Below are 13,709 nucleotides of genomic sequence, written 5' to 3' on the forward strand. Positions count from 1 at the left end.
CTCACAACTCTCAACAGGTCTTTAACGAAGCTCCAAATTAAACTTGCAGAACTTGCTTTATGTGTATCGCAATGACGTGGAAGTGTGATTCCCCCACTCTCATGGAGTGAGTGTTTGTTTTTTGTTTTGTTTGGGTGGGGGAATTATTTATTTACTTTAGTTATTTAATTTTATTTACTTAATTTTATTTCATCTAGTTGTGTTTTTTTGATTTGTTTGTTTTTTCATTCTTAACTTGTTATGTAATTTTTTGTAATGTTTAATGTACTGTGTTCTGTATGCTCTCTTGCATTCTTAAAATACTTGGAAAAATAAAATATTCCAAAAAAAAAGAAGAGGAACCTTAGAGACTTTAGGTCACTCAGTGAGGAACCTTAGAGACTTTAGGTCACTCATTGAGGAACCTTAGAGACTTTAGGTCACTCATTGAGGAACCTGATAGACTTCAGGTCACTCAGTGAGGAACCTTAGAGACTTTAGGTCACTCATTGAGGAACCTTAGAGACTTTAGGTCACTCATTGAGGAACCTGATAGACTTCAGGTCACTCAGTGAGGAACCTTAGATACTTTAGGTCACTCATTGAGGAACCTTAGAGACTTTAGCTCACTCAGTGAGGAACCTTAGAGACTTTAGGTCAGTCATTGAGGAACCTTAGAGACTTTAGGTCACTCATTGAGGAACCTTAGAGACTTTAGCTCACTCAGTGATGAACCTTAGAGACTTTAGGTCACTCATTGAGGAACCTTAGAGACTTTAGGTCACTCATTGAGGAACCTGATAGACTTCAGGTCACTCAGTGAGGAACCTTAGAGACTTTAGGTCACTCATTGAGGAACCTTAGAGACTTTAGGTCACTCATTGAGGAACCTGATAGACTTCAGGTCACTCAGTGAGGAACCTTAGATACTTTAGGTCACTCAGTGAGGAACCAGATACTTTAGGTCACTCAGTGAGGAACCTTAGAGACTTTAGGTCACTCAGTGAGGAACCAGATACTTTAGGTCACTCAGTGAGGAACCTTAAAGACTTTAGGTCACTCAGTGAGGGACCTTAGAGACTTCAGGTCACTCAGTGAGGGACCTTAAAGACTTCAGGTCACTCAGTGAGGGACCTTAGAGACTTCAGGTCACTCAGTGAGGAACCAGATACTTTAGGTCACTCAGTGAGGGACCTTTTGAAGAACAAAAACTTTGTTTCATGTCACACTGCAGAACGACTTCGTAGTATTCTACATGTGAGGATCTTTATCGATAACTGTTTATGATATTTAATAACGTTCTTACTTTGATCTTTACTAAACTATGTTAGCATTAGCTCTTTGTTTAGCATTGTTCAGCACCCTAACCCTCTGCTGAGACGTCCTCCATTAATCTGGACATCAAACTGTTCAAGCAGTTTTTTTATTGTTGACAAGACAGGAAGCTGTGTGTGTGTGTGTGTGGTTAAAGCTTGTCATGCAACACTGTGCAGTGTGAAGCTGCTGTCACGCTATGTGGCTGATTCCTGTTTCGATGTCGTCACACACACACACACACACACACACACACACACACACACAGTGAAGGTGTGTGATGGTAAAACAACATAGATCTATATATAGATAGAGAGATAGATATTTACTTTATTCATCCCCAAGGGGAAATTTGTATGTTACAGCAGCAAGACACACCAAAAAGCAAAGTAACAGAGTAACCAAAATATTAAGTATTAAAAAATGCACAATAGAATAACAGAGTATGACAAATTAAATATCAGAATATAGAATATATAAGATAAAACAAAAATGCACAGTATATACAATGAAATGGAATAGTGTTAAATGATCTGCCTATGTGAAAAACAGTGAAAAACAGTCGTGCAAAAATTACAAATCAACCCCAGCAAACAGCAGTGTAGCGGTGTGTAGTTATGTGGAGGATGATCTGGCCAGAGCTGTTTTATTATAAAGTCTTATAGCAGAGGGCAGGAATGTTCTCCTGAATCTGTCCTTGTGACAGCGGAGCTGCATCAGTCTGTTGGAGAAAGTGCTCCTCTGTCCCTGCAGGAGGTGATGCAGAGGGTGGTCCTGGTTATCCAGTATGGATCATAGTTTCTTCAGTGTCCTCTCCACCACCTCTTCCAGATTGTCTTGTTTGCAGCCAATGATGGAGCCGGCCTTCTTAACCAGTTTGTTCAGTCTGTTGGTGTCTCCGGCTCCAATGCTGCTCCCCCAGCAGACTACAGGAGTCCAGTGCACTGACCACAACAGACTGTAGAACATCTCCAGCATCCTGCTGCACACGTTGAAGGATCCAAGTTTCCTCAAGAAGAAGAGTCGACTCCTCCCCTTCTTGTACACAGCGTTGATGTTGGTCTTCCAGTTCAGTCTGCTGTCGATGGAGACACCAGGTACTTGTCCTCCTCCACCATGTCCACGTCCTCTCCCAGAACTCTCAGCGGTTGTGGAGCCGTCGTCTTCCTCCTGAAGTCGACCACCATCTCTCTGGTCTTGGTCACGTTCAGATGCAGGTGATTCCTACCGGCCCACTCCACAAAGTCCTCCACTGCTGCCCTGTACTCCTCCTCCCGTCCGTCCCTTACACACCCGACCGCTGCAGAGTCATCAGAGAACTTCTGCATCATAGATTCAAATGGAAGTAGTTTCATAGTTTACAGCTCGTTTAAATGTGAAGCTTCTCTTTAAGTTCAGTAGGTGTCAGACAGTGTGTGTGTGTGTGTGTGTGTGTGTAGGTGTGTGTGTGTGTATGTGTGTGTGTGTGTGTGTGTGTGTGTGTGTGAGTGTGAGTGTGTGTGTGTGTGTGTGTGTGTGTGTATGTGCGTGTGTATGTGTGTGTGTGTATGTGTGTGTGTGTATGTGTGTGTGTGTGTGTGTGAGTGTGAGTGTGAGTGTGTGTGTGTGTGTATGTACAAGTGTAGGTGTGTGTGTGTGTGTGTGTGTGTGTGTGTGTGTGTATGTATGTGTGTGTGTGTGTGTGTGAGTGACAGTGTGTATGTACAGGTGTAGGTGTGTGTGTGTGTGTGAGTGACAGTGTGTATGTACAGGTGTAGGTGTGTGTGTGTGTGTGAGTGACAGTGTGTATGTACAGGTGTAGGTGTGTGTGTGTGTGTGAGTGACAGTGTGTATGTACAGGTGTAGGTGTGTGTGTGTGTGTGTGAGTGACAGTGTGTATGTACAGGTGTAGGTGTGTGTGTGTGTGTGAGTGACAGTGTGTATGTACAGGTGTAGGTGTGTGTGTGTGTGTGAGTGACAGTGTGTATGTACAGGTGTAGGTGTGTGTGTGTGTGTGTGAGTGACAGTGTGTATGTACAGGTGTAGGTGTGTGTGTTTTTCTGTTTCACTAACAGGAAGCAAACAAAAACAGAACAGAGAACATATTCAGTGTGTTTGACAACAGACATCTAATAACTACACTACTACTGATACTACTAGTTTATACATTTAATTTATTGTTTCTTCATATCCTGCAGTATTAAAATGATTATAATCTGTCCATGAATGTTCCCATTAATATGTCCCAACCTGCTAAATATCTGAAGAACTCAATCAAATCTCATTCATTTGCAGCTGAACCTTAAATAATCTGTATTTAACATCCAGAGCAATAATAATAATCATCAAAAAATAATATCTGATCAATAACTATCATCAACATGAATATCTAAAGTAGTTCTATCAACCTGATGAGAGAATGAATATTAGCTTCTCCTCTTTGTCTTTTAGTCACGTTAGTGCCTGTTCGTCCAAGGTAGTGCACGGTAGTGCACGTGAGCGTGCCCCACTGGTCTGCTCTACAGCTCAGGTAAACAACATTAGCTGCTAGCCACCGTCAACATGTTGAGAGCCTTATAGAGGCCATTGAAATGCTCCCTTTTCAGTCTTTCAAATGAAAAGACAAATGAAGGTTTAATTAAGGATGAATAAAGGGTAAATGAAGGATGAATTAAGGGTTAGTTAAGGGTAAATTAAGAGTAAATTAAGGGTAAATGCATCAGTTAGCTCCTCCCTCTGGAGGAACTTCTGCTTTGACTCGTCTCTCTGAACGACACTTTGTGGTTTCACGGACAGAAAGTCAAAAACACTTCACTGTGAGACGAAGACACATCAGCTGTGAGTCCACACGTCTGTTTTATGTACTTGTTACAGTTTGTATTATTACATATGTACTTATTAGTGTTTCTTTTATGTACATATGTACTTATTAGTGTTTCTTTTATGTACATATGTACTTATTAGTGTTTGTTTTATGTACATATGTACTTATTAGTGTTTGTTTTATGTACATATGTACTTATTAGTGTTTGTTTTATGTACATATGTACTTATTAGTGTTTGTTTTATGTACATATGTACTTATTAGTGTTTGTTTTATGTACATATGTACTTATTAGTATTTGTATTATGCACATATGTACTTGTTAGTGTTTTGTTAATGTACATATATACTTATTAGTATTTGTTTTATGTACATATGTACTTATTAGTGTTTCTTTTATGTACATATGTACTTATTAGTCTTTGTTTTATGTACATATGTACTTATTCGTGTTTTGTTAATGTACATATATACTTATTAGAAGCGGAGGAAAATGATGGATGGATGTACTTATATGTATTTTCTAAAGTACATTTGATGTGTTCACTTAAAGGTGCAGCTCATTCTATTGACTTTAAATACTGCTGGTAGTTTAATCTATAATAATACTTCTTTTATTAGTTGATCAATAATCTGAATCTGTAGAGTAACTGAAACGTTAAAATAAATACATCGCAGTAAAAAGTACACTATGACACCGAGATGTAGTAGATTATAAGTATAAAGTCGCAGAAAAGGGAAATACTCACATAAAGTACAAGTACCTCAAAATGTTATTTCAGTACAGTACATGAGTCCTCGTATCAACGCAGACAGATGAGTAATAGTAAAATCTTAATCGTAAAATATTTCAGTTATACAAATTTGATTTTAACATTCTACATGATGAGTACTTTTACTTCAATACTTCAGTACATCTACCTGACAATACTTCTATACCTTTACTTTGGTAACAAGGAGGTAAAAACGTTCACGTCAGCACTAATTAACAACTAAGATGTAACCTTCTTCACAGTGTGATGTCACAGCTGCTGTTTATCTGAACTGGTTTGTCTTTCTGTTTCTTGAAACACTGAATGACCTCATCACCATAAACAAAGACTGATCACATGACTTCCATGGATGACATCATGATGGTGTCCACCACTGAGGTAACAATCACCAGTTATTGATCTGCTCATTTTATAAGTAATGATTTGACTGATTAATAGGAACCGTTAATTAGATACAAGATGTGTTGCTGTCCATGAAGTCAGAATAGAAACACAAGATAGAACAATCAGGTACGTTCAGGTGTGTTCAGGTGTGTCAGGTGTTTTCAGTTGTGTTGAGGTGTGTTGAGGTATGTCAGGTGTGTTGAGGTGTGTCAGGTGTGTTGAGGTGTGTCAGGTGTTTTCAGTTGTGTTGAGGTATGTCAGGTGTGTTGAGGTGTGTTGAGGTGTGTTCAGGTGTGTCAGGTGTGTTCAGGTGTGTCATCTGTGCTTGTCAGGACCCGTCCTACATCAGCCTCTCACCAACCACTGACAGTGACTACGACTACAACGAGTCCCCCGACCTGTTCTGCGACCGCTCGTCAGTGCGAGAGTTCAGGAGTCGCTTCGAGCCGCCGTTCTTCTGGATGATTGCCGTGGTGGGCGGAGCCGGGAACCTGGCTGTGGTGTGGATCTACCTGAACTTCCGGCGGCGTCTGAAGACCATGACTGACGTGTACCTGCTGAACCTGGCGGTGGCCGACCTGCTGTTCCTCGTTACTCTGCCTCTGTGGGCGGCCGAGGCGTCGCACGGCTACTGGAGCTTTGGCTCCGTCCTCTGCAAGTTAAACTCTGCCCTCTACAAGGTGAACCTGTTCAGCAGCATCTTGCTGCTCACCTGCATCAGCGTCGACCGCTACGTGGTCATCGTTCAGACCACCAAGGCACAGAACTCGCAGGCGGAGCGCCATCGCTGCACCCGGCTGGTGTGCCTGGGGGTGTGGCTGCTGGCCCTGCTGCTCGCCACGCCCGAGCTCGTGTTCGCCACTACATCCGAGCCGGACCAGCAGGAGTACTGCAGGATGGTGTACCCGGCTCACCTGGGGAACCGCACCAAGATCCTCGTGCTGTCACTGCAGGTGAGCATGGGCTTCTGCCTGCCCTTTGTCGTCATGGCCTTCTGCTACAGTGTCATCATCGCCAAGCTGCTGAAGACCCGCAACTTCCAGAAGCACAAGGCCATGCGGGTCATCCTGGCCGTAGTGGCGGCGTTCGTCGGGTCCCAGCTGCCGTACACTGGCGTGCTGGTGACGGAGGCCGTGCAGGCCTCCAAAATGACCATGACGGACTGCGAGGAACTGAAGCGCTTCAACAAGGCGGAGCAGATGTTGAAGAGTCTGGCCTACATGCACGCCTGCCTCAACCCGTTCCTCTACGCCTTCGTGGGCGTGCGTTTCCGCCGTGACCTGCTGCAGCTGCTCCAGGTGGGCTGCTGCCGCCGCCGGCCGTCCAACAAGAGTCCGATCAGTAAGTCCTGCAGGAGTCCGCTGGGCTTGACCAGAGCCTCCGTGATGTCCGACAGCAACACCTCACAGGCGCTGTCGCTGTAGAGACGCTGACGACTTCCTGTTTGTGGACAGATGACATTCATGAAGCCCTTAAAGGAGCAGTGTGTAGCATTCTGGGAGATCTATTGGCAGAAATGGAATAAAATATCACAAAGAAAGTTTTAATAGTATAATCACCTGAAAATAAGAACCGCTGTGTTTCCGTTATGATGAGTCGTTTATCTCCACGTTATGTTTCTACAGGAGCCCAGAACGGACAAACTAGACCTCCTACACTCACCACTAGATGTCACCAGACGCTACACACTGGTCCTTTAAATCTACCGAATGTGTTCAATAAGGGTTACATTGTAACGTTGTTACATTTTACTGGCTACAAACACACCGTTTCATCTTCAGATGTTGGTGTGTTTTCAGGGAAATAAAAGGTTATTTTTTGTGTCAGTGAAGTTTGTCAGCAGTCCAAACAGCTGATCAAGAACATTTAAGTCCTTCAGTGTGTCATCATCAGACTTCCAGGACTTTTTTCAACCCTAACCCTGTATATTGAATGTGAATGTGAGTTTTGCTACTGTTGTTGGAGACATATTGGTCATGTGACCTCTCAGATGTTGCATCACCCTGTTTGAACAGGAAGTAAAAGTGAGTCAGAACCAGTGGCGGCTGGTGGAACATGTTCTAGGGCCGTCCTGTCAATTTCAGCAAACATCCCAGTATGATTTAATGCAAAACAATGTAAGTATCAAACACGCATTATTACTTGGCAGTTAAATATTTAACATGTATTCCAACACGAAAACAATCAGTAAATAACACTTATATAATATAATATAACATGTTTATTTATTGAGATGTCCTATGGACCTTGTTATAGGAGGTAAAGATCAGGAGAAGTAAACATGAAGTGTAATTATGAATACTGATGTTAAATTAAGCTATGATGAGTTTTCACTGTTAATTTAACATCTCTATTACATGTTGATGCCTCCATGACCAAGTTAAGCAGATGAGACTGAGGACAATATGTAGAAGAGAAGATGTTCACTTTGTCTAATATGTAGCTTGACAGAGTTCTCATGTGTGTCCTGGTGTTGTCATGTTTCCTTACCTCCTCATCCCTCACTCCCTACCCTGGTGTTGTCATGTTTCCTTACCTCCTCATCCCTCACTCCCTACCCTGGTGTTGTCATGTTTCCTTACCTCCTCATCCCTCACTCCCTACCCTGGTGTTGTCATGTTTCCTTACCTCCTCATCCCTCACTCCCTACCCTGGTGTTGTCATGTTTCCTTACCTCCTCATCCCTCACTCCCTACCCTGGTGTTCTCATGTTTCCTTACCTCCTCATCCCTCACTCCCTACCCTGGTGTTGTCATGTTTCCTTACCTCCTCATCCCTCACTCCCTACCCTGGTGTTCTCATGTTTCCTTACCTCCTCATCCCTCACTCCCTACCCTGGTGTTGTCATGTTTCCTTACCTCCTCATCCCTCACTCCCTACCCTGGTGTTCTCATGTTTCCTTACCTCCTCATCCCTCACTCCCTACCCTGGTGTTCTCATGTTTCCTTACCTCCTCATCCCTCACTCCCTACCCTGGTGTTGTCATGTTTCCTTACCTCCTCATCCCTCACTCCCTACCCTGGTGTTGTCATGTTTCCTTACCTCCTCATCCCTCACTCCCTACCCTGGTGTTGTCATGTTTCCTTACCTCCTCATCCCTCACTCCCTACCCTGGTGTTGTCATGTTTCCTTACCTCCTCATCCCTCACTCCCTACCCTGGTGTTCTCATGTTTCCTTACCTCCTCATCCCTCACTCCCTACCCTGGTGTTCTCATGTTTCCTTACCTCCTCATCCCTCACGCCCTACCTTGGTGTTCTCATGTTTCCTTACCTCCTCATCCCTCACTCCCTACCCTGGTGTTCTCATGTTTCATTACCTCCTCATCCCTCACTCCCTACCCTGGTGTTCTCATGTTTCCTTACCTCCTCATCCCTCACTCCCTACCCTGGTGTTCTCATGTTTCCTTACCTCCTCATCCCTCACTCCCTACCCTGGTGTTCTCATGTTTCCTTACCTCCTCATCCCTCACTCCCTACCCTGGTGTTGTCATGTTTCCTTACCTCCTCATCCCTCACTCCCTACCCTGGTGTTGTCATGTTTCCTTACCTCCTCATCCCTCACTCCCTACCCTGGTGTTCTCATGTTTCCTTACCTCCTCATGCCTCACTCCCTATCCTGGTGTTCTCATGTTTCCTTACCTCCTCATCCCTCACTCCCTAACTGTCCGTGCTGGATCCGTCCCCGTTGTTTTAAAAAGCTAAATAAATGATTAGCATGACGTCATGCAGCTAGCTAACCTGTCTGGTGTTCAGCTAGTACAGAAGCTTCATGTGCTGCTTCCCTTTCCCGCGAGTCTGCTGTCTGATTGTGAGGTCAGGCTGATCTGATATCAGCTCTTTGGCTGCAGAATCTCCTCAAAGTTCTCCTCTCAAACGGGTGTTGGAGGAGGAGTGCTCGCCTGTAGAGACTTCTCCTGACGAGAACGCGCAGCGAGGGGGTCTGATCGTTCTGGCCCACAGCTGAATCTATTTGAGGGCGCTGATTGGCTAAATTGTATGTCACTCATTTATATCTTGAATCAGCAATTGGCTAAACTGCTTCATAGCCCCGCCTCTTTTGGGCCAAAACGATCAGGCCCCCCAAGCTGCGCGTTCTGAGACGTGTCTACACACAGACAGAGAGCACGAGCAGGAAAAGCATATATTTTGTGCAGATATCATATTTTACACACATTACTGGGTACATTCCATAGTTCAAAAACACAAATATTGACAATTTGTATAATTTATGATTATTATAATTTTTTCTTTTTTTTTCTTTTTTTGTGTGGCTCATGGTGGGGCCATGCCCCATGGCCCTCTATTGACCAGCCGCCACTGGTCAGAACACATGTGACATCTCAGTTCGCTGGTTGTATAATGTGAAGAACAGCACTGCTGACAGATGGTGTACATCGTGTTCCTGTATATGAACGTGAGCGTCTCTGTGTCGCAGATGAAGTGAATGTAAGTGTTTTGTTTCATGACAAACATCAAAGCGTGTCTGAAGCCTTGAAGAGTTTGTGTGACAAACAAGAGGAAGTTGAAACAGTTGTTTCTTCACATCCTTCCTCCTCTCCCTCTGGTTGTTGTGTAAAACACAGAATACACATTGTATATATTATCATATACATCATCTTATATTATAGTATGATATTATAAATACGTCTCTGAAGGTCTGAAGGGAGCTCCAGTAATCTTACCGACTGTGACTACCAAATCACAAATCATAGAAGAAGAAAAGCGACTTACTGAAAGAAGAGTAAAAACAACAACTGTTGATTTGTGTTTTTCAATGTAAGCTTCCTGTCTGTGACAGAGTCCAGATAGTGGATCAGCCGTAACCCCACGCGGTCTTGCCCACTTTACAATATTTGGTCCCGTGAATAAAAGAGGTGAGTTTAATAAGGAGTCCTGAGGGTTCCATTAATCCGGACCCTGTGAGACCTGTTGGTTAAGAAGTCAGGAAGCTAACATGCTGCACTAAAGTCCATATTTAAATTGGACAAACCCAGAGGAGCCGCATGAGATCCCTTATGGTTCCATAACACCGGCCCTTGATGGACAGGTGACGTACTGGGAGACATGAACCAGCAGTAAACTGGGTGAACGGGAACCAGGGGCGGGCTGGCCATAGGGGATACCGGGGGAATCCCCGGTAGGCCGACGGGGTTTTGGGCCGGTCCAATACCGGCCCACGTCTATTACCAACCGGCCTCGCTCTGAGATCGCCGACCCCGACTGTATTCTATGCTTCACAGAACACGTTCAATTTACTCTAATACTTAAAGTCAAGAATCGCTGACTGATATTTATACTAGTCCTCGCGATCTGTATTCACACACACACACACACACACACACACACACACAGCATGCAATCTGCCCCAAAGAGGCGGGTCTATGAAGCAGTTTAGCCAATGATGCTTTAATGCTGATTAAAGATATAAATGAGTGACATACAATTTAGCCAATCAGCATCATTATGTGATATCTATGTCATTATATTATTATTTGATTTATATATTATCATATGATTTATACATTATTATATTGTACTGAGTTCCCTGTGTGGGTGACACAAATAAGATGTCCTGACGTGTTTGTCAAAGTGTTATTTACTGCTTTTTTCATGTTGGAATAAAAGTTTAATATTTAACTGCAAAGTAGTAATACGTGTTTGATACCTTAATTGTTTTGCATTAAATCATTCTGGGATGTTTGCTGAAATTGATTGGATGTGGCTCAGCCCTACAGAGAACATGTTCCACCAGCCGCCACTGCGTAGAACCATCTGATACTAGCCCAGAGTTCAGCATATTCATCCAGCAAACTATACCTTGAAGTGTTACAATAGCCAGTATCATTTTATTCAATGTGTCCATCCAGGCAAATTGGTGGATCCAAATGTTGTAAAAAAAACATGTATGATATAATTTCTTTGTAATCAAATTGGTCTTGACTCTAGTAGACTTGTTGGTCTTGACTCTAGTAAACTTGTTGGTCTTGACTCTAGTAGACTTGTTGGTCTTGACTCCAGTAGACTTGTTGGTCTTGACTCTAGTAAACTTGTTGGTCTTGACTCTAGTAAACTTGTTGGTCTTGACTCCAGTAAACTTGTTGGTCTTGACTCCAGTAAACTTGTTGGTCTTGACTCTAGTAAACTTGTTGGTCTTGACTCTAGTAAACTTGTTGGTCTTGACTCTAGTAAACTTGTTGGTCTTGACTCTAGTAAACTTGTTGGTCTTGACTCTAGTAAACTTGTTGGTCTTGACTCTAGTAAACTTGTTGGTCTTGACTCTAGTAAACTTGTTGGTCTTGACTCCAGTAAACTTGTTGGTCTTGACTCTAGTAAACTTGTTGGTCTTGACTCTAGTAAACTTGTTGGTCTTGACTCTAGTAAACTTGTTGGTCTTGACTCTAATAAACTTGTTGGTCTTGACTCTAGTAAACTTGTTGGTCTTGACTCTAGTAGACTTGTTGGTCTTGACTCCAGTAAACTTGTTGGTCTTGACTCCAGTAAACTTGTTGGTCTTGACTCTAGTAAACTTGTTGGTCTTGACTCTAGTAGACTTGTTGGTCTTGACTCCAGTGAACTTGTTGGTCTTGACTCTAGTAGACTTGTTGGTCTTGACTCCAGTAAACTTGTTGGTCTTGACTCTAGTAAACTTGTTGGTCTTGACTCCAGTAAACTTGTTGGTCTTGACTCTAGTAAACTTGTTGGTCTTGACTCTAGTAAACTTGTTGGTCTTGACTCCAGTAAACTTGTTGGTCTTGACTCTAGTAAACTTGTTGGTCTTGACTCTAGTAGACTTGTTGGTCTTGACTCTAGTAGACTTGTTGGTCTTGACTCTAGTAGACTTGTTGGTCTTGACTCCAGTAAACTTGTTGGTCTTGACTCCAGTAGACTTGTTGGTCTTGACTTTAGTAGACTTGTTGGTCTTGACTCTAGTAGACTTGTTGGTCTTGACTCTAGTAAACTTGTTGGTCTTGACTCCAGTAGACTTGTTGGTCTTGACTCTAGTAGACATGTTGGTCTTGACTCTCGTAAACTTGTTGGTCTTGACTCTCATAAACTTGTTGGTCTTGACTCTAGTAGACTTGTTGGTCTTGACTCTGGACTTGACTCTGGCCGTGACTCTGGCCGTGACTCTGGACTTGACTCTGGACTCCGAACTTGAGTCTGGAATTTGCCCTGGACTTGATTCTGGACTTGACTTTGGACTTGCCTCTGGACTTGCCGCTGGACTCGTTGGTCTTGACCCTGGACTCTCTCGGGTTCAGTAGGTCCAAACATGATTCATGTTTTCATGTCAGCAGAAACCAAAACCTGAAATCTGTTTTTCTGTCTGTGGTTTGATTTCATGTTCAGGTCATGAGTGAAAAACAAAATGTGAAAGAAAGAGAAGTGAAACTGGTGAGACAACAATACACCACAGAGACAGACAGACAGGCAGACAGGCCCTCACGATATGCCCCTGTAACATAGTTGAAAAGGTTCAGGTTAAATCCCGCTGAATTGGAAAAGTACGCGACCTGCTGTTGTAAATGTGTACCTGCACTGAATGGTAGATGCAAAGGACTATGGGTAATCCTGAACGCAACGGAGGATTTACTGAAAGGTAACGGATCCGTGAATGTCTGTGGACAATATAATGTCAACTAACTTTAAAAGTACATAACGGTTGAGCTGGCTTTGTTTTGTTGAATATTATGTGTCTTAGATAATATTCGCCATGTTTTTATTAACTTAACAATACGTTTTTTATGTGTTTCATTGCCACTAAATATGTCTCCAATACAGCTAACGTTAGCTAACACTAACTTGATGCCGTCTTTCTAGACAGAGCATGCGCAGTTGTCCGCAAGATGACCCATTCTTCCATGTTGTCCTTTGTCATAAATGCAGATGTGGAATAAACCTGCTGTTACCACAAGCCTGACCAGCTCCAAGGGAGGGAGGGAGGGATGGATGGATGGATGGATGGATGGATGGATGGATGGATGGATGGATGGATGGATGGATGGATGGATAGATGGATGGATGGATGGATAGAGACTGTTCCAGAAGAAGTTGTGTGTTTGTGAAATGTTGACTCTTCAGATTAAATCTGTCTCACCTGCTGCGTTCACCACTTCCTGTCTGAAGATATCTATTCAATCACACGTGGTTGATTAAAATAGTTTGTTGTTATGGCAACATCAGAAATCTCTTTAAATTTTCTATTTAATTCAATAAACGCTATTAACATTAGACACATGTTCACAAACTATGAAAATACAAACAGATATTAATTGTTGTTTTAGATTAGATATAAGTGTATGTGTGTACGTGTGTGTGTGTGTGTGTATACTGACTCCAACTGCTGATGTTCCTGTGTATCTGGGTTTACCTGGACCAGGTGTTGCCTCCTGTCGTGGTTGTGTTATACATTGAATGTGTTGTAATTCACTATCCTGTTCTACACATGACATCA

General features: G+C 42.9%; 1 protein-coding gene across 1 annotated transcript; it reads left to right on the top strand.

Annotated features, from left to right (window-relative positions):
• The first annotated feature begins 4,093 nt into the window (after positions 1-4,093).
• ccr9a (chemokine (C-C motif) receptor 9a) lies at positions 4,094-7,001 on the top strand. Its single transcript, XM_079284521.1, has 3 exons — positions 4,094-4,110; positions 5,197-5,247; positions 5,586-7,001. Exons 2-3 carry the CDS (start codon positions 5,206-5,208, stop codon positions 6,675-6,677), a joined length of 1,134 nt encoding a protein of 377 aa, XP_079140647.1. The 5' UTR covers positions 4,094-4,110; positions 5,197-5,205; the 3' UTR covers positions 6,678-7,001.
• The last annotated feature ends 6,708 nt before the right edge of the window (positions 7,002-13,709 follow it).

The sequence above is a fragment of the Melanostigma gelatinosum genome (genome assembly GCF_949748355.1).
Source record: "Melanostigma gelatinosum genome assembly, chromosome: 15".
Classification (NCBI taxonomy): Eukaryota; Metazoa; Chordata; class Actinopteri; order Perciformes; family Zoarcidae; genus Melanostigma; species Melanostigma gelatinosum.